At 46.3% G+C, this 24,373-nt stretch overlaps 1 protein-coding gene and 1 long non-coding RNA gene across 2 annotated transcripts in view; one reads left to right on the top strand and one right to left on the bottom strand.

Annotated features, from left to right (window-relative positions):
• Positions 1-20,232, bottom strand: part of SAMD4A (sterile alpha motif domain containing 4A) — a 206,189-nt gene extending 185,957 nt beyond the window's left edge. The window contains exons 1-2 of the mRNA XM_080809589.1: positions 20,028-20,232; positions 18,126-18,745 (exon numbers count right to left, since the gene is read on the bottom strand). Coding sequence (XP_080665715.1) covers positions 18,126-18,321 — 196 coding nt within the window. The 5' untranslated portion in view covers positions 18,322-18,745; positions 20,028-20,232. The remainder of the gene's footprint in view (positions 1-18,125; positions 18,746-20,027) is intronic.
• A 1,103-nt stretch (positions 20,233-21,335) lies between these two features.
• LOC308345391 lies at positions 21,336-23,352 on the top strand. Its single transcript, XR_013967063.1, has 2 exons — positions 21,336-21,763; positions 22,159-23,352. It is a non-coding gene; the product is annotated as an uncharacterized lncRNA (long non-coding RNA).
• The last annotated feature ends 1,021 nt before the right edge of the window (positions 23,353-24,373 follow it).

Here is a 24,373-nt window from a genome sequence, read left to right as displayed (position 1 = left end):
ATCCAAGGTAATAACCGTGTTTTAAAGGATGTTTACCACAGCATTGCAAGCAACCGGGAATAACCTGAAGGACCATGGAAGGCACAACTGTACCGTGAGATGCCATACAGTCACTAAAAATATTGTTGTAAGACAATTCATGGCGACGCAGTAATATACGAATGACATACTCAGTTTAAACAGGCAGTTTAAATAGATTTTTTCACAGAACAGCACATAAACACGTATGTACTACTACAATATGTTCATGTGGTCCCAATTTTGTGTATGCAGGTAAACAAATGTATTTGTGTATTTGTGCTGGGAAAGAAAACAAAATGAATTCAATAAAAGGAAAAGCAGGATCATAGGTGCTATTGATGTGATTTTCTCCCTTTTTCAATTTTTCTATCATAGGAACGCAATTCTTCCAAGAACATTGTCTTTTGAAGAACTCTTCTACCCAATTTGCTAGGACCTGATTTGCGCAATTTGATAAATCTTTTCAGACACAGAAGAAAGTATACTTAATAAAATAGACTTCTCAGTAATAGTTTTCGTGTCAAACTCCATCTCATCCATTCAATGCTTCTAATTCTCTATATTCCAATCTGATCTAGTATAAACTTAGCTTAGAACATTTATTTTAATCAGAAAACATGTTAACAATTGTGTTGCCAAGCAATTGGGTAAAGGGCAGTAACTGAAAGATCTTCTATTTCAAATAATTAAATCATATTAGAAGTTAAGTAACATCCCAAACATAATTATCTAGTACATTTCATCGAACAAATTTTACTTTGAGTGCTCACTGTTTGCTAAGCACTGGACTGATCATTAATTTGACAGAGCCTTCTTCAGTACCTTGGACCCGAGATAAAAGAAAATTCAAGTCTAGGGGGTTAATCTGAACAGTTGCCCTTAAGCCTAAAGCCCAGGAGAACAGTTCCTCTGGTAAAAATTCCTCTGCCGCATAAAGACGACTCTGGATGCTTTATCCCTCAGCTGCTATGTCTTATCTGTAAGCTTTCCAACTCCCGCACATGCAAGACACTCCACCCTAAACCCAAACCTCAACACTGAAATACAATTTGCCAAAGATGAAGTCAGTCTAGCACTTAATCACAATTCCAATGGTAAAATAATGCTGTGCTTTATTCGAATCACATTTCAGTGAAAGCAGGCCAACCAAAGCCACCTGTTACTTGCATAGACCCCTCTTTTAGTAGCTCGGCAACAAAATACTATAAATATTCATTCTTTATGAAATTGCTCAAAGGTCACTTTGAAGGGGAAGGTTATCAATGGGACAGCTGGCAATAAACTAGCTGTCTTTAAAGACTCCACACCTGCATTTTAAAGGGCACTGGTAATCGAGAACATTGTAATACACTGTTACTACATCGGTGGGGAAAATAACTGGAAAATATTACCAAGTGTATAATTTCTAAGACCATTATATTTGATAATTGAACCGTGAACATCATCATCATTTAAATTCTATAAAATACTATTTGCCTGAGCAGTGAGCTCCTCTTTTCAAAAAGTTCACTGAATAATATCGGTGTTACGAATAACCTCCTTAACCCGCGGGAGCAACAGTCTAGATTTCCAACAGCTGTCAAAATAGATTCCAGTATCCATTCTACTCAAGTGTGTTAGGAGAAGATCTTAAAACTGTCAGGAGTGTCAGGATGCGGGTAACTTAGTATAACATGTAACCCAGACGACTCCACCAACTGACAGAGAAATGGAGAAAGCTTGAAGCATCTCCAAGAGAAAAGCTCATTCAAAGAGAGAAGGACGAGGAGGAGATCAGGTCCAAGAACAGGGCAAGTCCCAGCTCCACACTCTGACCCAGTGGCTTTTACGTAAGGGGAGCTACAGAACAGAATTCTGAAAAGACGCAGCATTCATTCCTGGAACAGAGGAACACATCCTAGGGGTCCCGCACGCTGTGGGTACCAGAGCCATTGCTCGTTTAGGGCAGAGTTGCCAGATACAGCAAATAAAAACACAGGACCCCCAGTTAACTTTGAACTGCAGACCCATCATGAAGAGTTTCTGAGCACTGTGCGTGCTATACGCGTACTCCCATGGTTCACAGGGTATCTGCAATCCAAAGGTAACTGGACGTCCTATGCAAAGGTCTTCAAATACGGGCTCTTCCCTTTGGGAGTCAACGTTCCAGTGTGGGATATTGATATAAAAAGGTAAACATTTTGAAGTTGTTGTTTTTAAAAATGTACTCTCCTGTACATTTCACCAGGATTCACTAATTCTTCATCTTTGTTCACCTTATAAATAACCGTTTGAGAGTAAGTTGCAGACATCAGGTTCCTTTATCCCAAGACTTCAGTAGGCATCTCCTAATAATAAGGACATCTTCTGAGGTGAACAAGGTCTAATTTTATTAAGAAAAGTCAAAATTGTATACATTATCCTTACTATCCCCTAAAATGGATAGAGTCCACATTTAAACTTCACCAATTGTCCCACTATCCTTTATGGCAATGTTCCCTCCCCCCCCAATCTAGGCTCCAATCCAGAACTTCCTGTTGCACTTAGGTGTCCCCTCTGTTGGTTTCCTCTACTCTGGAACAGTTCCTCAGCTAAGACAGTAATTGCAATCCAGCATGCCAGGTGTTGAGCTGGTGATGTGTAGGGGTGGGGGGTGAGGGCACTGGGTACCATGGGGCACCTTCTTCTCTTGCCTTCACCCACCCATATCCATTCTACCTAAGGACCAAACCATAGCTGATGTTTGTGGGTTGTTTTTTTTTAAGATTTTTTATTTTTATTTATTTGGCAGACAGAGATCAGAAGTAGGCAGAGAGGCAGGCAGAGAGAGGAGGAAGCAGGCCCCCTGCTGAGCAGAGAGCCCGATGCAGGGCTCGATCCCAGAACCCTGGGATCATGACCTGAGCCGAAGGCAGAGGCTTTAACCCACTGAGCCACCCAGGCGCCCCCATAGCTGATGTTCTAACTCTTGAGGAGTTCAACAAAATATCTAAGCATTTCCTCCCTGATTGGAAAAAATCCAAGCATTTCCTGTTTTACCTCTGAGAGTCTCACCTTCTCTCAATGAGAAGAGGGGAGAATCTGAAAGAAAACCAACAGCAGCGATTTATCTCCAAATTACCTCTACAATACCATGAACTCAGCATACACACACGATTGTTTCCCTGTCACCCACCCGCGGCGTAATATCAGAATCACACACAAGGTTCAAGTTCAAACTTACAGCTCACAATTTCAATATTTCAACTGTGTTCAGATCATCGGCAAGTACCACAATAATCTGGAGAATGTGCTAACACAGCTCATTCTGCCACAGAAAGGAAATGTGAGAAGAGGGAAGTTTTGTTAAATACAAATGACAAGAAACCATTCTCCTCTTCCGACTAAAACTTGTTCGGTGACAGGTAAAGGCAGAAGTAGTATTAAAGAATAAAAAGCCAAGCATAATATTTTCTTGTTTAGCTGAGGTACACAAAAATATGCAAAGTTTCCCCACTAAATGGTTTTAAGTTGGATAATAACTTTTATGAGGAGTTCCTTCTTTCATACTAAAACGAAACAAAACCCAAACTGTAATTATCACAGATTTTGAAAGAATCTAGGCCTGCCAATCTATGCATAGAATCCCTATGCCTCAGTGACTTCTTGAACACTCATACTGTCATATCTGAAGGCAGGAGTATCATGGTCACAACACAGCATTTTAGGGAGCTTTCCCCAAAACACGTTCTTTAGCACTGACATCAAAGTCCTTCACGCTCAAAGAGAATGCACCCAATGGCCTACTCAATTAAACAGATGAAAGTGGACACAAACGGAACTTTGACAAGTGACAGCCAGGCCAGGCTGTGGGGGCTGCGGGTCATTGGCTCCAAGTTCTGACCAAATCAACAGATTCGGGCCTTTTTCCAGGCCCAGAGATGGCCAGTGTTCACCAAGAGAATCTTGCGAACGAGCAAACGATCTGAAAAAGAAGCCATGCTTATCTTTTCCTAGGCCTTTTGAACACTCACATTCCTGAATTTTGTATCCCACTGTTTCAGTGAGTCCTTTGAGAATAATGTCAGCCCGCATTTGTAGAACGTGATGCAGCTTCCCAAGTCTTACCTGCATGTATAATCCTGCTTCATCCTGGGAGTATCCCTGTGACTTCCAGTGGGGGAGCTCCTTTCACAGATGAGGACATGGAGGGTCAGAAGTTAAATAATGTTCACAAGGGTGACACACTTCTAAGTAAGGATGCCAAGACCCCAACCTGGGCCTTCTGTAAGGGACTGAAAAGTGACAGTCTCTATTTCTCTCATCCCATCTGGCCTTTATCACCTACCTCTTCGTACCAGCATTGGGATTATCATCACGTCCTATTTCTTCTTATGAAATCTTTTTGCAGTTAGGTTCCTCTCACAACCAAGATGTAACCAAGCTAAGCCTAGAAGTTCAATGTCTTTGTACTCATTCACTATTCTTCCAACAACAACATACTGAGACCACCCAGGCGCCATGCACGCTATTAGGTACTGGCGGAGGAAAGTGAACAAGACACAGGCTAGCCTGGAAGGCGGATGATGGCAGCACCCCGTGACTGGTCCTCTAAAGGAGGTACCTGCAGGGTGCAGGCAAGCCCGAGGGGATCAGGGGACACCCTCAGGAGGAGTCCTGCTTGATCCACCTCCTCACCATGCAAAGGAACCGCTTCACCAACCAGTGAATGACATCCCTCCTGTAGGCATGGGGATAGTCATGAACAACAGCCGGCTCTCTGCTGGGATTTAGTGACTCCAGAGTGGCCGAGTCGGATTCCCCGTAAACAAGAGGACATCATGGAACTGTGATGATGCTGAAATAAAGCCAAAACTCTGGTATTTCAAAATATGAATGCCAGTCATCTTCCAATAAAAATGAATCTGTGCTTTACTGTGAGTAAAGACAAGGAGGGGGTTGTGGACCTGAATTCGAGGAGACCAAACCGATGAACAGCCTTTGACACTCAGGTAAATAGAGCATCCAATATTCCTTGAATGGGGTGACTTCAGCAGCCATAGAAAGTGGCGCGATACCAAGTTCTAGGTCATAGATGGTCAGAAGGTGACCATGGGTAACAGCAGAACTTCCCCACCAACAGATACCCCCAGCTGACCTGAGTCTTCCCCAATCTTCAACAGAGGGGCTGGCATAGTTAAAGTCTCTCCCACCTCCTGAATTCTATGCTGTTCGAAAATGAAATAAGGGGGATTCACTCTTACACCAACTGTAAGATATGTTTTCTTAAACTAATCTTCAGAAATTTTCCATCATTTACAAACAATGGGAGAGCTTGTTTTAATTTACAGCCCTCAAGTTGGTGCTTTGCCCAATTCCAGATCCTAAGGAGATCCTGACCCAGCTCATCAATTGCTAGTTTGTCAACGTCAAGGATGCCATGAGCTATTAGATAACACATTCCTCATTCTTTCCTCTCTGCAGCCTGCCGAGCCTGTTTCCTTCCCCAAGTCCTGCCCGTTCATGCACAGGCGGCAGAAGCCTCCATTCCACGAGTCTTTCTTACAGGAAGGGAAATGTCTGAATCGATGCTTTTCGCTAATTAAAAAAAAAAAAAAAATGCTAGTGGAAAGAAGAAGCCAAGCCGTATCAAGCTACAAAGGATTAAAATGGACAAGCCAAAAAGAATTCTTCCAAGATTAGATTTCTAAAATGTTAGAGGGAAACCTATTAAAATTATCATTAAATATCCTTAGGTACTTTTCATTTAACCACCAACATATTTATTTACCTAAGAACTAGAAGAGCCCTGCAGCATTCAGGTGGTGGTGAGGATTCAACATGGGCTTTTGGAACAGAAACACCTCAGGGACCTTAGTACCTTTCCAACCGCTCTCAACCTAAGCTCCTTCATCCAGAAAATGGAGATAAGATCTGCTTTGTGGATTTACATAATTTTGAAGCCAGTTAATAAGCGCTTACTACGTGCTAAACTCTGGGTCATAAGCACATTATCTAATTATTGAACTATAGTGCATTTAATTTTTACAACTATCAGTTCTGCTCCTTTGTATCATTCATCTGTTCAATAACTGGAGATAGCATCTGAGTATATGTGTAGCTATCTGCACAGCGCCCGACACATTGAAAGTGCTTTTTTAAAAAAACAAGGGTGACTCAGTAGGTTAAGCATCTGCCTTCGGCTTGGGTCATGATCTCAGAGTCCTGGGATCAAGCCCTGCGTCAGGCTCCCTGCTCAGCGGGGAGTCTGCTTCTCCCTCTGACCCTCCTCCCATTCATTCTCTCAATCTCTCTCTCAAATAAAGTCTTTTAAAAAAATTTTTATAGTGGCACCTGGATGGCTCAATGGGTTAAAGCCTCTGCCTTCGGCTCAGGTCATGATCTCGGGGTCCTGGGATCGAGCCCCGCATGGGGCTCTCTTCTCCGAGGGGAGCCTGCTTCCTCCTCTCTCTCTGCCTGCCTCTCTGCTTACTTGTGATCTCTCTCTCTCTCTGTCAAATAAATAAATAAATAAAATCTTAAAAAGAAAATTTTTATAAAAAGAAAGAAAAGATAGCTGTTACCCTACAAAGAATATATCATATGGTCACTTGTAGAACCACGTGGAGGAAAAAAAAAAAAGATTTAGAGATAGAGATTGCAATTATGAGTTAACTCCACTAATAAATGACTGACGCTCACAGGGTTTTATCACTGCTCTGGTGTGACCCAAAAGAAACAAGATCCAATTCAGCTCATCACGTCTTCTCTTAAACAGGATGGCCCTATTCATCATAGTGATCTAGCCTCACCTCACTGCCTACTTTGAAAAAGAAAAGAACATCACCCTACATATTTCTTAAACAAAAGCCACAAATCGGGGACACCAACAGGCCAAGAAGTACGGAAGGAATCCAGTGGAAGCAATCCGAAGAAGGCCCTTAAGACTACTCATGCAGTCTCTCTTTCTCCTCTGCTCCCAACAGTTTTGTTATTCGTATCTTTATTCCTGATTCGCCTAAGCCATAGAATCTTAAGGTTAGAAGGGACTCTGGAGGTCATCAAAGAGGTCATAGTTGTTTTTTTTTAATTTTTTTTAATAAACATATAATGTATTCTTATCCCCAGGGGTACAGGTCTGTGAATCACCAGGTTTACACACTTCACAGCACTCACCATAGCACATACCCTCCCCAATGTCCATAATCTCACCCCCTTCTCCCGACCCCCCTCCCCCCAGCAACCCTCAGTTTGTTTTGTGAGATTAAGAGTCACTTATGGTTTGTCTCCCTCCCGATCCGAAGGGGCACGTGCACCCGAATGTTTATAGCAGCAATGTCTACAATAGCCAAACTACGGAAAAAACCTAGATGTCCATCAACAGATGAATGGATAAAGAAGATGTGGTATATATATACAATGGAATACTATGCAGCCATCAAAAGAAATGAAATCTTGCCATTTGCGACGACGTGGATGGAACTAGAGGGTATCATGCTTAGTGAAATAAGTCAGTCGGAGAAAGACAACTATCATATGATCTCCCTGATATGATGACGTGGACATAGTTTCTTTTTCTAAAGAAACCCATGGAGTGGGGGATGCGCCTGGGTGGCTCAGTCATTAAGCCTCTGCCTTCAGCTCAGGTCCTGGGATAGAGCCCCGCGTCGGGCTCTCTGCTCAGCGGGGAGCCTGCCTCCTCCTCTCTCTGAGCAGAGAGCCTGCTTCCTTCTCTCTGCCTGTCTCTCCGCCTCCTTGTGATCTCTGTCTGTCAAATAAATAAATAAAATCTTAAAAAAAAAAAAACAACCCATGGGGTCCCTACAGTGGAGAAGCACGTGGGATTGTCTGGCAGTGAGACTGCTTGTTTCCTCCCTGACCAAGGGAATAATGACAGTTCCTACCTCATTTCATAGGGTTGTTGGGACGCATGCCCGGGATAATGGATGCAAAGAATTCAGGATCGTGCCTGGCGCAGAGCACGCACTCGGTAACAAGGAGCGGGTCTCATGCAGAAGCATTACTCGGTGTCCGGCGCTATCCTGAATGCTTGCCCACCCCCAGTGAAAAGCCAGCCTCCGCCTCCTACAGCAACTAAAGCCACTGTCCGGGAGCTCTAACCATCAGAAAATTTTACTTTGAGCTAAACCTCAGCTTCTATATATTATCCTCTACACGGATACTGAATTAAAGCCCTCAGCTCCAAGCCAGACTTCCAAGGGACCAATGACAGTTGTCATGTTCTCTGCCTACCTTCTTCTCCAGCCTAAATGCTTCCCTGGTTCTTCAAGTGTCCCCCACCCTCTTTCCACTGGCTACAAGCTCACCTGTCCATCTCCCTCAGCATATGCACCAGAACTGCTCCCCAGACTCAAGGGATAGTCTGGCCAGCACAGAAGACCTGTTTCTAAAGACAATATTATTATACACTATATTAAACATACAATGTATTAGTAAAGGTTCAGTGGCTTTTGGGCAACCACATCGTGCCATTATTCATTCTGAACTCGAAGGCTACTGAAAGCCAGAAGTCCTTTTCCTGCATGCTACTGCGGGGTCATCCCTCTTTGGTCTGGGGTCTGGGGGATACAAATGTAGGGGCTCTGCCTACATTCAAGTATTTTGGCTCACAAATCAGTCACCAGGTACCCAGCTGTCCCTCTAGGTTCATCCGTGGATTTGATAACTACACCTGGGCATACGTTGTACTCCTTGCCACCAGCCTTGGGCGGGTGTGACCTGACAGCACCACGCCTCACTTATACCACTTCTCTCCAGCTTTCTGCCTTCTGGCTTCTCTGTCACCCCAGCGTGGGACCCTGGGAAAGACTCAGCACTCACGATGTGCAAACTGGGTAATGCAGAGACTTGGTACCCCAGGGCAGCCCTTGACCAAGGGGAGAGGGGAGCCATGGACCACTGCCACCTTGTCTCTCCCTTCTGAGGCACGGGCAGCAGCAGTGAAGCTGGATGCCATAATCCTGTGTTGGCTTTCCCTCCTCCTGTTTCTCTCCAGAGTGCCCTCTCCTGTCTCTGGGATCAGTGCCCTAAATAAGCTACCTGAACGACAGCCCCTGCCTAGGGCTCTGCTTTCTTGGGGACCCCAGGCGAAGTCACACGTCAACACGAATAATGATGTAGACAGAACACACGAGCTCTGAGGAATGGCACCAAAGTCCTCCCTTAAGGCTGACAGCACCCAAGCCAGGCCTGCCTGTCAGTTCCCGATGCCACTCTGAGGCCACATAACTAGACTCTGACCCAGCCTCCACATCTCCATTTGATTCAGCAGGAAACAAGGGGATTTGTCAAAGGCTGTGCTAAGATTCAGATAGGGGCTGGCTACCAGAATTCCTGTGATCTGCCCGGAATACAGAAGTCTCCCATATGCTATCTCCCTTCCTTTCCCCATCTCCCATCAAAAAGGAAATGACATTAGTTCTCCACAACCCATTCTTCCCCTTCTTATGAAAGCCAGGCCACTTCCTACTTCCTCATCCAAACACTCGCAAATCAAATTTCAATGACTCTTCTGGTATTTGACACAAGATTAGTGTTAACTTCATAGGTCCCTGCACAGAACCTACTTTCTCCTGCTCTTCTTTTACAAACTGAGACAAGGTTATTTCTCAAGGTTCTCATGATTGCCTTATTCCTTGACCACTCTTCAGAAATTCACAAGTGGTTCCACATTGCCATTTTAGTCACACATTTCCATCACGTATTTCGTGCACATATTCACACAGACAGAAACATATACAATGAAAAGTCAATGTTCTATATGCATTTACGCTGCACACACAAACACTTGAATCCTACTGACAGACCAGGGCGAGCTGCCTCAGAAATTCCGATGATTGTGCTGTATGGGAGTGCTCTGGGGAAGTAGGAAGAGATCTCTCCCATCCGGTCTCTGGAATTAACATTCCTGCTCTTTCCAGCTCAACTTTACAGCCCACAGCATCAGCAAAAAACGAATCTCTCCTGGAGCCTCATTTTCCATGGGACACTGATCATTAGAATGCCTAAATTCCAGCAGGGGTACCTCGAAAAAGCTCAGGGAAATGCTACCACAGAGCCTGGCGCTGCCTTCCTCCAATCCAGACTCATTTCGGGCTGGAAGAGACAGTTCGAAAGCCTCTGAGCCAGGGGAAGAAATCACAGTGCTTGGACAGAGATGATTTTCAAACTGTTCTCCTCGGAGTTAGGGTGGGGGAGGGGATGGGCATCCACTTCCCGTAAACCTTCATGTAAAGTTTCATTTGCAGCAAACAAAACTCTTCTGATTCAAGGCATCCATAAGATTTGTAAGCCAGTGCACCAATTACCTCTAAATAACTTTCTATCTCTAATCAGTCTACGATCTTTCCACTCAAAGAGTGGTCCATAGACCTGCAGCAGCATCACCTGGGGCCTTATTAGAAATACAGACCTTGGGGCGCCTGGGTGGCTCAGTGGGTTAAGCCTCTGCCTTCGGCTCAGGTCAAGATCTCAGGGTCCTGGGATCAAGCCCCGCACGGGGCTCTCTGCTCAGCTTCCCCCTCTCTCTTTGCCTGCCTTGCTGCCTACTTGTGATCTCCCTCTCTCTGTCAAATAAATAAATAACATTTTAAAACAAACAAAAGAAAGAAATACAGACCTCCTCAATCAGAATCTTCAGTCTAACAAGATCCCCAAATGATTTATGAGCACATTATATTTTGAGAACTAGTCTAAGCCACTTATGCCTTTTCCTACACATGTTCAAAATGTTTCTGCTGAACATGAGTTCTAATCAAGATAACATCTAAAAGTACTCTGCTGGGAGGAGCCAAGAGAACTATGACTAAGTCTCATAATTTTATGGCTAATTTTAGGGATAAAAATATTAGGGGAGCAGATATTTAATTTAAATGTTAGAGATCACATGGGCGCCTGGGTGGCTCAGTGGGTTAAGCCTCTGCCTTCGGCTCAGGTCATAATCTCAGGGTCCTGGGATCAAGCCCCAAATCGGGCTCTCCGCTCAGCGGGGAGCCTGTTTTCCCCTCTCTCTCTGCCTGCTGCTCTGCCTACTTGTGATCTCTCTCTCTGTCCAATAAACAAATAAAATCTTTGAAAAAAAATAAATGCTTGAGATCACAAAAAAAATAAAATTAAAAAATTAAATGTTAGAGATCACAGAAGTGTTTGGATTACTCCTGCTATCCAGGAATTCATTCCTGATGAACAACAGACATCATGCTCCCCTATCTCTAACGTACTCATATTCATCCTTCAAAGGCCCAGGAAGTCTACCCCTTTCACGGCTCACACACAGAATCCCCCTATATGTGTGGTTTCCTTTATAAAACTTGCATTATGGATACTACAAAGGCAAGAAGTGCGTGAGTCTTAAAGCACTTCGTTTCAAATGACACATTCAGGTTCATTCCTTCTGCTCAGTATTTCTTAGACTACCCAGCCCACCCTGTTCTCTTCCTTCCATTCAGCTCCATATTCGTTCTCTCGTGGGAACCCCAGCATGTAGTAACTGTTTACGGTCTAACCATTACATATACTGACGTTTGCTTTACCTTCACAACTCAAGTGTAAGTTCCTTGAGAAGAATCATTACACCTGGGGCGCCTGGGTGGCTCAGTGGGTTAAAGCCTGTGCCTTAGGCTCGGGTCATGATCCCAGGATCCTGGGATCGAGCCCCGCATCAGGCTCTCTGCTCAGCAGGGAGCCTGCTTCCTCCTCTCTCTCTCTCTCTCTGCCTGCCTTTCTGCCTACTTGTGATCTCTGTCTTTCAAATAAATAAATAAAATCTTTAAAAAAAAAAAAAGAATCATTGCACCTACTTCACGTTTTGACATGGACCTCGCTCTCTGCTCTGGTATTTGGGGAATGAATAGGTCATAAGGAACTTGGTACCGCAGTTTCTTACCCATTAGTCCTCGCCAGGTACCAGTTGATGGTATCATTTACTGTGTAAAAGAAACCACCAAATTATTTGCTTGATTTTTTTCTTTCCCCTCGTAAATCAAGACAAGGAAAACTGTATTACAATGTTGCTATGTGGAGTGGGGACAAATCCCTACAACTAGCTTATGAGTCCCCCAAAGTGATGTGCTCCTGCATAAAAGCAGGTGACTTCGTCCCAAACCCCATGCTGGCTTTTGGGGTACAGGCTTCAGAGCAAGGCCCTGGCCTTGGACTCGCTCACTGAGAGGGAAAGCTCACCTCTCATTCTGAACGTTCTGCTTTCTTTGGGAGATCCCTGCCTCAGGCAGCTTCCACAGAAGCGAAAAAATAGCTCAGGGGAGACATCTGATTTGGCATCTTAATCTATGTGAATTGGTAAAAGTCAGGAAGGCCTTAGAAAGAACGATTGGGAGGAAGGGAAAAGAAGGAATCAGCTAAAACCTCAAAGCAACAGTTCTGTTTTAAAAAGAAAAAAAAAAAAACACACAAAAAAAAACAAACACGACTCCTTTCCTAGCAGATGAGTTACACAGAGCACTTCACTCAAAGATGCAAACCTCTGAATTTCTCCTCAGATCAAGGAAGAGAGGTATTTTGTCTTCTCTGGCGTTGTCACGGCTCTCTTTAGAATCACACCTGTGCAGAATATACTGGGAAGTTTCCGGCTACTTCTCAAGCCCTTGTGACCCTCATTTCACCCTGCTTTGTTTATTGAAATGTAAACACACCGATGGCACTGCTGTTAAGTTTGTCTGCCTCTCACTCACTTTCACAGGACCTGCTTATGACACATACGCCGTTGCTTGAAGCCGTTGAGCACGGAAACTGAACGACCAAATCCACGTTCTTCATAACAGAGAACTTAAACGTGCGTGACCGGCCACCTGTCATGCTAGACCGACCCACAGAAAATGACACCTTCGGTGGAAAGTGCTTCAGATATAAAGTCCTTACACATTTTGTTCAACAAAAGAACAACTGCTTTTCACATTCACCAACTGGAAGGGAGAAAAAACATCGACAAGTTATGTAGGAACAGTGGGCCAGGGTCAAAATTTTTTTAGGACCCAACATGATAAAGAATAGAAGAAAGCTGACAAGCAGAACGTGGAGGGAGGTAGACTTGTATCTTTTCAGGGGGCCTAGTCATCTCCACTCTCTTCTTGATAATCCTTCAGAGAAAAAGAGTTCCTCTCATCTCCAATTCATATTCCACATTCCACATCCACTAGAGGCAATCCCACATAAGTTAGAGGCAAACTGAAGCCATGGGGCATAGAAGAGGTCCTCAGTGGATTATTAACAAGTCATTTCTGGACAATAACAAGGTTTTATGAGCTCCATTTTACAGATGAGAAAACTGAGCCTCAGAAATTAACTGACTAGCCCACTCTGATTTCAAAATCCATACTCTAAGAATCCCTTACAACAGACGCCCTCCCATAGATATAAATAAACGCCCACCTGGACAATATCTTCTTTTCCTCTCCACATCCATCCTGTCTTCTCCCCCACAGATCAATGCTGAGAGCAACAAGGCTGTCCAGAGCTGATGATGCCACCAGGTGACCAAAACGGAAATGGAAATAAACCAAACTTTACCTCACTTCTCCCTTTGTGCCTCTCAGAGAATCATGCAAATACTAGAAGCTCCTTCCCCAAAGTGTATAAATACACACATACACACACACACACAACTTCCATCTTCTAACTCCTTTCCTAAAAACCTTCTTGGGCTTTCTAACATCTCTTCAGGATTGAATCCAAACATCCTAGCTGGCAAATCCCACACACCCACAGCTTCTGTTTTAACTTTAGCCTCTTCGTGGTCAACATTCTGCTCTCCTCTAGCCACCCTGAACTCACTATTTCTTGCACAAGCCCCTTCAAGAGGCAACATTCTTATCAAAGCTATCCCTTCTGCTTGAAAAATGCTTTCACGCCTACTCTCTACAATCCTTTGGACACATTGAACCAACTCCTAGTCACCCTTCAAAATTTAACTCAAACATATCTCCTTTCCAGTAAAATGTTCTCGGACTCCCCCAGACAATTAATTAGCTGCTAGGTTCACAATGCTCCCAGAAGCCCTTCCTCCACCCTCTTTATTCCCATAATTGTGCTTCAGCACCTATGATACCTTATTAGTCATGTACTCGACACTGGGCATCTATGGACCAGGCTCTGAAATATAGCAAGGCACCTCTGTGCCCCCCACTGCATAACACAGGGGCAGGAAAGTAGTAGGCAGTCAGAAAATGAATGTTGAATGAATAAGCAAAAGGAAGAACTACACACAAGGTCTCCTCCAGGATCATCAGGAAAATCTCCATTCTTCTGATTTCCTTTGACTCCATTTGTGATATAAAAACAAGCACCTTGGGGTACAGCATACCCACACTATGGAAACCAAACACCATAAAAATCACAGTCAACATCTTCATCCTCTAATGAAAGTAAATAGGCACACAGGTCCTTGAACAATTTCCACAACTGGTTTTGTCTCAAGCATTGCCATTTCAGATCATCTTTTCTCTTGTATTAATTATAAGTAAAGCAACAATCTTTTTGCCATTTATTTACCACAAACATATGCAATTGCCCCAGAGTATGCACTGTTTTGGAAGTCTCCATGGATTCCCTTGTGAACCTCCATTTGTTACACTGTTTCCACCGCAAAACATATTTCAAGTCCAAATGGCAAAAGTCATGAATAAACAATGCCATACAACCTATTTTTCTTTAGGAAACTGCAAATAAAGTCGGTGGGTTCCATTTTTGCCATTTTAATGCACCAAAGGAATTGTAAGCCCAAGAAACAGTCACCTACAAACTGAAGCTGGCTGGAAGTCTCATGGTTAATCTGGGTTGGTGGTCAAAGTGCACGAAAATCTGTGATTTCAGGGTTCTGGAATCCAGCCTCTACTTAGGAAGGTGACCATTAGCAATACCCATTGGTAAATCTAGAAGGGAAAAACACACACACAAACACACACACACACAAGCCCAGAGGGATGGATTCAACCATTTTTTGGATCTCACATGACCATGAACCCAAGGCAAAGGATAAACCAGTGAACCCCTAAATTCTCAATAAGTGCTAAATTTAAGAGACTAAAAAGTTAGTATCAAAATACATCCCACAGATCTCAAACAAGCCATGCTTAATGTGAAAAATTCTCTCTCTCTATTTAAAGTCAGTCCTGGAGAAAACAAAGCCAAGTTCATACTATGACTAATTAAATTTTTTATTATACTGAGATCATGCCTTAGATAGGAATTTGGTTCCCATTCAGCAAGGTTTAAAATCTCTCAACACCAAAAGAAATACATGCTTTTTAATTGATGATCACAAAGTACAGTAAGTGATACTTGATGATTTTGGTATAGGAAACCCCAGCCAGCCAATGAATGAGTCATTCTACACAGCCTAGTTTTCTGAATGGGTAAGAGCTTTACACACCAAAACCGCCTTGGAGGTTAATTATCTTGAGTGTCAATATTTTCAAAGTTTATGGCATATTTCCCTCTCTTCTCAAAGACTGTACTTGAAAGCGTACCCTTTTTGGTAGTTCACGCTCATTCATGCTAAATAGTAATTATTGATTTACATTATTACAGAGCAATGCCTGCAAGATCAATTGAGCGTTCCTATCCTCACATATCCAAACCTTAGGGCTTCTGCTCCCAATTCTTGTGTCGAAAGTTAGAATGCTTCTATCACGTTCCCGGCTGCCAACCTGTCTAGGGTCACCTTGCACTGCTGGTGACGGCAACCCCTCATCCCATTCTAAAGGTGCTACCCCTAACAGACTATGGATTAATTTTTCACATTAAAAAAATTGTTACGACTGTTGTCTAAAACAAGAGTAAGTATGTTCTGAGAAAGGGTTTGAAATATTCTCCCATAATTTCTGCCCTCTATTCTGATTGCTGGGTGGGCATTTTTGCCCCTTTCCTGGCTCTTGGCTAGGTTCCAGGTACGTGAGAGAGTCATACGCCAGACGTGGATGGATAATGACAAAGCTTGATGTTCTTTATGAGCCTCCTAGAGAAGTAAATCCACTCAACACACACCCTTACTAATGAATTTCTGTCCTGGCCATACAACAAAGCAAGTGTGAAGTTTTCCAAGGAAGCAAAATCAGGTGGAATGATTAATTCAGAAACTGGAAAAGGGTCCCTGTCTTACATAATGGCCTTAGATTTGGTATCCCTACGGCATTAGGCAACATGAACAGGTACGCTTACACAAGTTAAATGTAGTGAGATAAAATTTGGGGCAGTGGGGCGGAATTACCAAGTGACTTTTAAAAACTCAGAGAAATTAATTTTTCTCTTGGTTTATTCAATGGCAAGGTTTTTAACGTGAGCAACTTCTTTTTGCACCACACGTTGAATGCTTTCACTTACTGAACTGCTGCTACGTGGGGGAAAAGTCTCCTTTAACTCGAAGAGTAAAAATGTTGCTCTAACATTTGAGTCACCTAAAGATTCATTACCATTCTTTGAAATAGTCCCTACAAGCAGTGAAGTCAAGCATTGGACACCAACGGCTATACTGAAATCCCCTGCATTTTCTAACACCCGAAAGTTTACATAACCTTGATTGTCAAACCTGAGAAAACAAAATTGAGCTGCTGAACCAGGCTACCCTGTCATATCAAGGACAGAAGTCAAGAGAGTAGATCATCGGTTTTCCTAGTTATGCTTCCACACCCTTATGAAGGAGGCTGGCCCTTCAGCTATTTATAAATGTGGAACTGAACAGAAAGCACCCTCCCCCCTCGCCACCCCTGTAAGGGAGTGGGCTGTCTGGGCTCTGGCTAAATCCCAGTGGGGCCTGTGTGATCTCTCTCATGTGGCCTTCCACACCTGGCAGCACAGGGACCTCTGGGTCCAGTCCTGTCTGGTTAAGAAAAGGGCTGTGAGGATTTCCCGGCTCACTTCCAGCCTATGATTCTATATATGGAAACATCCCATCCAAGGGTTTTCAGCCTCATGAGCACCACACCAGGGAGGAGGAGTGAGGAGGAGGCCAGCTCTCCTCTTGCTGCCCAGACAGCACACTCACTCACTCTGGTGTCTCCCAGGCCCTGCTGCCCTGGACTGGACCTTGCCATCCAATGGCAGCCCAGACCTCTGCTGCGTCTTGCAGACTGGCAGTTTTAACGTGGAACAGCTGGAAGAGGACCCTGCATTCTTTCCTCTGCGTAAACACTGGGGGCTCTGTTCACCCTCCTGCTGCAGCATGAACTAAAGAATTTCCCCTATCCCAAATTATACGACCAACAGACCTTTCCCCCATCCCCCATCCTTACCCCCACTTCCCCACCCCAGGATATAATTTCAGTCTGTCACCACCCATACTAGCGAATAGAAAACTGCGGCACATTCCCAGTATATTCACTTTCTATACTAGTTGAGATGTCTGTAAATACTAGCCAAGTATGAAACAATTGTTATATTCAGTAAAGTTTTCCGACAAAGAGCATGATAGACCCTGATTCACGCCTTCTCTCCGCGGAGACCCTTTCCATAAAATCCTTTCTACAAGATCCGTAATCAACACGATAAGGTCGTGATTGGTCAGTATAACCCCATAGAATACAACCTGCAAATATCATTTTAATAGTCTGTAGCGTCACCTGCGTCTGAGTCTGAACACAGAGCTCTAAAACTGGAATATCCATGGGAGAAAACGAGTGATAAAATTGAATTTCCATGTATTCCTCATACAGCCTAATCAAAGCTCGGCTTTCTGAAGGGCAGTCCGGCTTCTTCATGTGTTGCTGAAATCCAGAGAGCCACGTTGCCCAGAAGGAGAAGAAGAAGGAAAAAAAAAAAAAAAAAAGCCCAGAAAATCCAGACTCTACGTGACCTGACTTACTTATTTCCCAGGAAACTGCATGAGAGAAAAATCAATCATTCATGCTACCGTGGCTACCACACGGAATGGGCTGAAGGAGTTGACAGTGGGCAAAAAACCAAAGCGGCCAGCGGAGGTAAGTGGGCGGCAGGGACGGGGTGGGGGCGGGGGAGGGGGCAGTGAGATGCCAAGGGCCCCGGCTCGCACCCTCAGTGTACCCGCTGGGAGGCGGGCGGGGGCGGGGCCCTGGCCCGAGGCTGGGAAGCAGGAGGGGGTGGGGGAAGGAAGAAGGGGGGGTGGGTAACAGGCGGGACAGCCGTGACCGCGCACTTACCGGGGCTGTTGGCCTCCCCTTCGAGGACGTGCAGCTCGGCGCAGTCGGCCAGCGAGTGCTCCAGGCAGAGCTGAAGGAAGCGGGCCTGGGTCTGGCTCACGCGCTTAAGCAGCGACAGCAGCGCAACAGTCTGCTCGCACTCGTTCCAGCCCTTAAACCAGCCCGCCAGCACCCCGACCTGGTCGCGAAACATCATGGTTAGGGGGCGGCCCTCGGTCTACGAAGCCCCCTCGGCGCCCCAGCCCGCCCCGCCCGCCCCAAAGTTTGGCGGAGCCGCAGCCCCGCGGCCGCCGGAGACGCGTTCCTGTTCCAAGGTGGCTCTGGTGCCCGGACGCTGCAGGTACGGCCTCGGCTCCTGCCTCTGTCGTCTGGTTTCGGTTACGTTCCGGTGGTTCTGGCTGATTTCCCCAGAGATGATGACAGACAGTAGCACGGAAATGTTTCTTTTTAAAAAAATAACGATTAAAAAAATTCCCCACAAGGCACACAAACTGAAAGAATGCTCTCTTTCCCCCCCTTCTCGCAGCTTCGGGATGGTGATTTCCGGCGTCCCGGGGTCTCTTCCCCGCTGGGCGGCAGCTCGGACTCTTCACACCCGCATTCCCGAGAGGCGATCACCACTGGAAGGAGAGAAAGGCTGCAGTGAGACCTCGGCCAGGGAGAGAGCGCGCCCGGGAAACGAGTGCATCCGAAGGGGCGGGGGGGGGGGCGCCCCGCGGGGGGTTGGTCCCCCAAATTCCGGCAGCCCCCCTCCGCACCCGGATGCGCGAGAGGAGCTATTCCCGTTCTGGGAATGGCCAGAAGGCTCCTTCCCAGGTGCGCGAGGAGACCCCACGGCTTCCTGTTGCTGCCGCCGCGAACGGCTGGTGCTCCCCACACACCCCACCGGGGTGGCCTCGAGGGCTAAGCCTGCAAACGCCAGCACCAGCAACAGATCCTCGCGCGGAAAACTTGCAATGCGGCTGCGAAGGGGCGCGGGGGTGGGGGTGGGGGCTAATGCAAAACAGAGGCGGAGGGAGCAGCAGCCGGAGTTCCTTCCTCCTCCTCCTCCTCAACCTCCTCCTCCTCCTTCTCTACCTCCTCCTCCTCCTCTTCCTCCTCCTCCTCTACCTCCTCCTCCGCCTTCTTCTCTACCTCCTCCTCTACCACCTCCTCCTCCTCTTCTCCTCCTCCTCCACCTCCCGGAGAAGCAGCCGAGCGGCTGCAGCTCCATCTACAGCAACAGCCAGCATCTCCACCGCCAGGCGCCCCTCTGGATTTAGGCCGTGAGCAGCCGCGGCAGCAGCTCGAGACAAAAATAAACTCCCCACCCAAAGCTCGGAGCCCAGCGGGCGGAGGCGCAGCCGGAGCCCCGGCTCCCCCGCGCCGCGCCGCGCCGCTCCAGCCCATCCGGGAGGTCTCCTAGGGCCTGCTTTGCCCAGAGCGATCAGATGTGTGCGTGCGTGTGCGTTTGTGTGTACGAGCGTGTGCGCTTTAGGCATTCTGCCCTGACTGCCACCGCCTACGGGCGGGTCCCGCCGGCCCAGCGCCTCGCCCGCGCTTCCCAGGCCGAAGACTGAGCGGCCCCGGGCGCGCACCAAGCGCGGAGACCTCCAGAGTCCGAAACACTGTTTCCCCCGGCGGGCTGGGCGGCTCCGCGGAGACTGCGGCTCCACGCCGCCCGCACACGCCCCCCAACGACCGCAAAGAAGAAAGTTCAGCTTCGGGGGGCTCCCCCCACTCCTATCCCCGTCCGGGTGGCCGCCAGCGGCGGAGAGAGGAGCCCAGCGGCTCAGCCCTCGAGGGGCCAGCATCCCTCTTCCCGCCTCGCAGAAGTTCTCGAGCAGAGGGGGAGGTCTCTCGGGAAGGGGACCCAGTGGCCGGCAGATCCCCTCCCGGGGTCGGAAGGGTGGGGGCGCTCACCTCGGCGCGGTTCATCCCGGCGGCTCGGGGCCCCACGCGCGGGTCGGGGGCCGCGGCGGCTCTCAGAGAGGTTGCAGGCGCCCGGAGCGCGGGCCGCGGGCCATGCCGTCGGGGCGGGCGGCGCTGAGAGAGTGCGGCGCTGCGGGTCCGGGCCGCCGCCGCCGCCGCTGCTGCTGCTGCCTCCAGTGTCGGCTCGCGGAGGACTGAGCCGCCGGAGCCGGAGCTCCCCACATGCTACTGATTAACATACACCATTACATCATGGGCTTGGCAGGGAGCGCCCGAGAGGGGGGAGAGGAACCCGGGCGGCGGCGGCGGCACGCGGGGGGGAGTCGGGGGGAGGATCCCCGGACCCGGCCGGCGACGGGGGTGGGGGGGGCGGATTCCTAAGTGGGGACCAGAAAAGGGGAGGGGAGCAGAGAGGGAGGAGCCGGATGGCGCAGAGGGGTCGGGTTGGAAGAACCGCCCGGCAGAGGGAAGAAGTTTGGGGAAGGGGAGGGGTCCGAGTGAATTCCTCCTCTGGCCGCCAGCGAGTTCTGGAGAGGTCAGGGCCCTAGAGCCGCGGGCGTGCTGGCCATAGAGGACCCGAAGGGCACTTGAGAGGGGGCGGTGCTGCCACCGGCTGCTCGTCCTTGGGAATGTGGTTCGCCGACTCGGGTGACCCCTGGGTCCCATTGGGGCCCGGGGGGTAGCAGATCGGTTTGGCCCGCGGGCGGTGGAGAGCTGGGGTCACTGCCGCTGGTGGGGGCTGGGGGGGAGGGGCGTGGGCGGGTTCCGAGGGTCGCGGAGCAAAGCGAGGGAAACCGAGGAGCGGTACGCAGAGCTGGACGTGCGTAGGTGTCGGGCTCCTTGTGGCCCTAGTCCCAGCGGCGCGAGAAGTGCCCGGACTGATCACCCCTCACCGGGCTCTGGCCTTGGCTGCCCTTTGCTCTTGTCGGCGGCCTCGCGGGAGACCCGGCGCCCCTCTCGGGCCTCGCTCTCCCTGGGGAAGCCGCCCGACTTCTGGGGCCAGCTTGGGAGCTGTGCCTGGCGCGCGGGCTGTGTGGCCCCGGGCCCAGAGTGGAGAAGAGCGCCGCCCTGGGCGGCCGGAAGGCGAGCGAGGCCACCTGTCAGCACGTCTGAGTCCCGTGGCTGCGCAGTTTACCTGGACCTGGACAGTGCGCCAGGCCGACGCCGGGCCTGGGTCAGAGGTCCACGCGTGCGGGAGAGAATAGGGGGGCGCGGCGGGGGGCAGAGAGGCACCGGGTGGGCTGCACGAGTGCTGCCGGATTGTCTGGAAAGTAGAGGATTGCTTAAAAAACCCCTAAACTCTAAAAATCTCTGTACCTTCTATTATCAGGTGAATATTCACGGGGGGACTTGATGGCCTAATCCAGCTCTCTCCGTGTTTTCGGTGAAGCACTGAGCCCTTGAACATTTTCTCCTGTGACTTGAAGCTTTGTTTATAAAAGAATACTTCTGAGAAATCGGTGAAAGGCGCGCTTCAGACTCAACCTTCCCTACTCTCGCTAACACAATATTTTTGTAGATAAAGTATTCGAGATATTATCCCACTAATTAACATTTCCGTTTTTCAACTCCAGCATATGTCACTGGAATTTCAGTCCTGCTTTCCTTCTTAAAACCTAGTTTCTGCACCGTTTACTTCGTGTCGGACATGGGACAACACGCATCTGTTGGAAGTATTCAGAGGTCTTGTGGAACTACAAAAGTTTAGGTGTTACCATTAAAATAGGGTATGCGAATAATTTTTCAAGTTCATTATTAACCAACCAGGAAAGACATCTGCATAACTTAATGAATCTTTTCCCTAAAATCGAGAATTCTAAAGTCAGTGTTTTATTTTTGTTTTGTTTTGTTATTAGGCAGAAAATCTTGTTGGCATTTGTTCCGAGACATTACTATCTATTAGCTAGTCCTTAGTAATAACTTGGGTCAGGAAATGGGGAGGAGGATTAGAGCCATCTACCCTGGTATATGTATACCTTGCTACCAGTGGCAGCAGAAGTTCAAGTTGGGCATCTGAGGCTTTTGAAATCAACAAGGGTGATTTTTTTTTAAGTGAAAGAAAAAGAAAAGAAAAAAGTGAAAGAAACCTCAGTTTCACTAACTTATTTATTGTCACCTGCAGGTTCCTGAAGGAATAGTAAAATTAAAAAACAAAAACAAAACCAACAAACCTTGAGGCAAATGTTTAAGAATTCTACTTATGCTGAAGAAAGAAAACACTGCCACCTACTGGAAAAATGTAGTCCTTACAGCAAGCTTTAACCTAAAAAAAGATCTTGATTTAGCTAATTTTTTAGCTATTTTTGAGAAATACAAAGATAAGCATAACTGAGTTGCTAGTCCCCCTTGTTTCTGTGAGTTCACAATACTTGTGATTTCCCTTGCCTCTTGTCCTTTTCCTCTGATGAGAAAGGGAATATAGATAAAACCCAGCGATGCTGCTTCATTATTCTAAGGAGTGAAGTCAAGACTGAAGGAAGGAACGTAATACTAACAGCTAAATATATGTTTTTGTATTAAATGTGGAATTTTCTCATATGAACCTGTATCCAGCCTTTATGGATAATGATGTAGTGGCTTGGGACGCCTGGGTGGCTCAATCAAGTGTCTGGCTTTGACTCAGGTCGTGATTCCAGGGTCCAGGAATGGAGCCCTATGTTGGGCTTCTTGCTCAGTGGGGAGCTTGCTTCTTCCTCTGCCTGCCATTCCCCTGCTTGTGCTCTCTTGCTCTCTCTTCCTCTGACAAATAAATGAAATCTTCTTGGAAAAAAAAAGTGGCTAACAAGTCCTAAAAATCCACACCACTTAGAAAAGGAATGAAAATATGGGATAAGAGAGATTATTAATATGTCTGTGTTCACTATTTTTCTATTTATTCATACCTATTGTTCACCTACTTTGTTCCAGCACTGAATTAGGCAGTGAGTAAACAGAGCACAAGTACTAAGTCTATAATGATGTTCCAACCAAGAGAGTCTCTGTAAATTAACATTCTTTGAACACTCTTGCTTTTCTCCTTCCTAGAATCTGGAAAGGGAAGAAATTGGTGTTTGTTCAGTGAATAATACTTTTGATCAAATAATTCATGTTCAAATGTTTCAAAGATGACTAAGTCCAGATAAATCAGTGCTATATATAAATCACTGCTTAAGAAAATGTCTAGGTATTGGGGTGTCCGGGCAACTCTGTTGGTTTTGCATCTGCCTTCAGCTCAGGACATGATCCCAGGGTCCTTCCTCTCCCTCTGCAGCTCCCCCTGCTTGTGCTCTCTCTCTCTTTCTCTATCAAATAAATAAACAAAATCTTTGGAAAAAAAGATGTCTAGGTATTGTTTGTATCAATAAGATATCTCCAGAAGCCCATGTTTATATATGCTAAATTCACATTAAACATAAAACAAGAAAAAGAAGTTCATTAGTTATAGAGACATTAGAACAAGTCATCTTTAACTATTTGCTGTATGAATTAGCAAAACTATTAAAGTCTCCAAATAAAGGCAAAAGAAAATGAAGAGTTATCATTCAGTCATTTAATAGATGTGTATTGAGTATTTATTCTGTGTCAGGTCCTCAAGATACAATATTGAAGATAGATGGTGTTTTCTATTTAACATAAAAGACTATATATGGGGACGCCTGGGTGGCTCAGTTGGTTAAGCAGCTGCCTTCGGCTCAGGTCATGATCCCAGCATCCTGGGATCGAGTCCCACATCGGGCTCCTTGCTCGCCAGGGAGCCTGCTTCTCCCTCTGCCTCTGCCTGCCACTCTGTCTACTTGTGCTCACTCTCACTCCTCTCTCTCTGACAAATAAATAAATAAATAAATAAACCTTTAAAAAAAATAAAGACTATATATGTGTGTGTGCATATATATGTATGTATGTATATATAAAATATTCATATTTAATATATAAATATAGTATACTGAATTTATAAGGAAAATGTAATAACAAATAGTAATAAATAATAATAAAGTAAATAAGAATTAAAAATGCTGAAATAAAATTTCATATAACCTCTATATATTATATTATATATTATATATATTTTATTGCATTTATGCATAGGAAAAGGTGTTGAAAAGATTTCCACCAAAATTGTACCTACTCGTCATTTTCCCTGGATGGTAGAATTACTGAGAATTATTACCTTGTTTCTCTATATTTTCTAATTTTTCTACCATATGTACTAAAATTGCAACAAAACGAAACACTGCATAAGCTCAGGACCACTGAACAAACTTAAATTCACCAAGTATCTTAAAAAAAACACACACTGTAGGGGTGCCTGGATAGCTCAGTGGGTTAAAGCCTCTGCCTTCTGCTCAGGTCATGATCTC

This window comes from Martes martes (assembly GCF_963455335.1).
Source record: "Martes martes genome assembly, chromosome: 7".
NCBI lineage: Eukaryota > Metazoa > Chordata > Mammalia > Carnivora > Mustelidae > Martes > Martes martes.
Note: the sequence above shows the minus strand (reverse complement) of the source record. Positions and strands in the feature narration are given on the sequence as shown.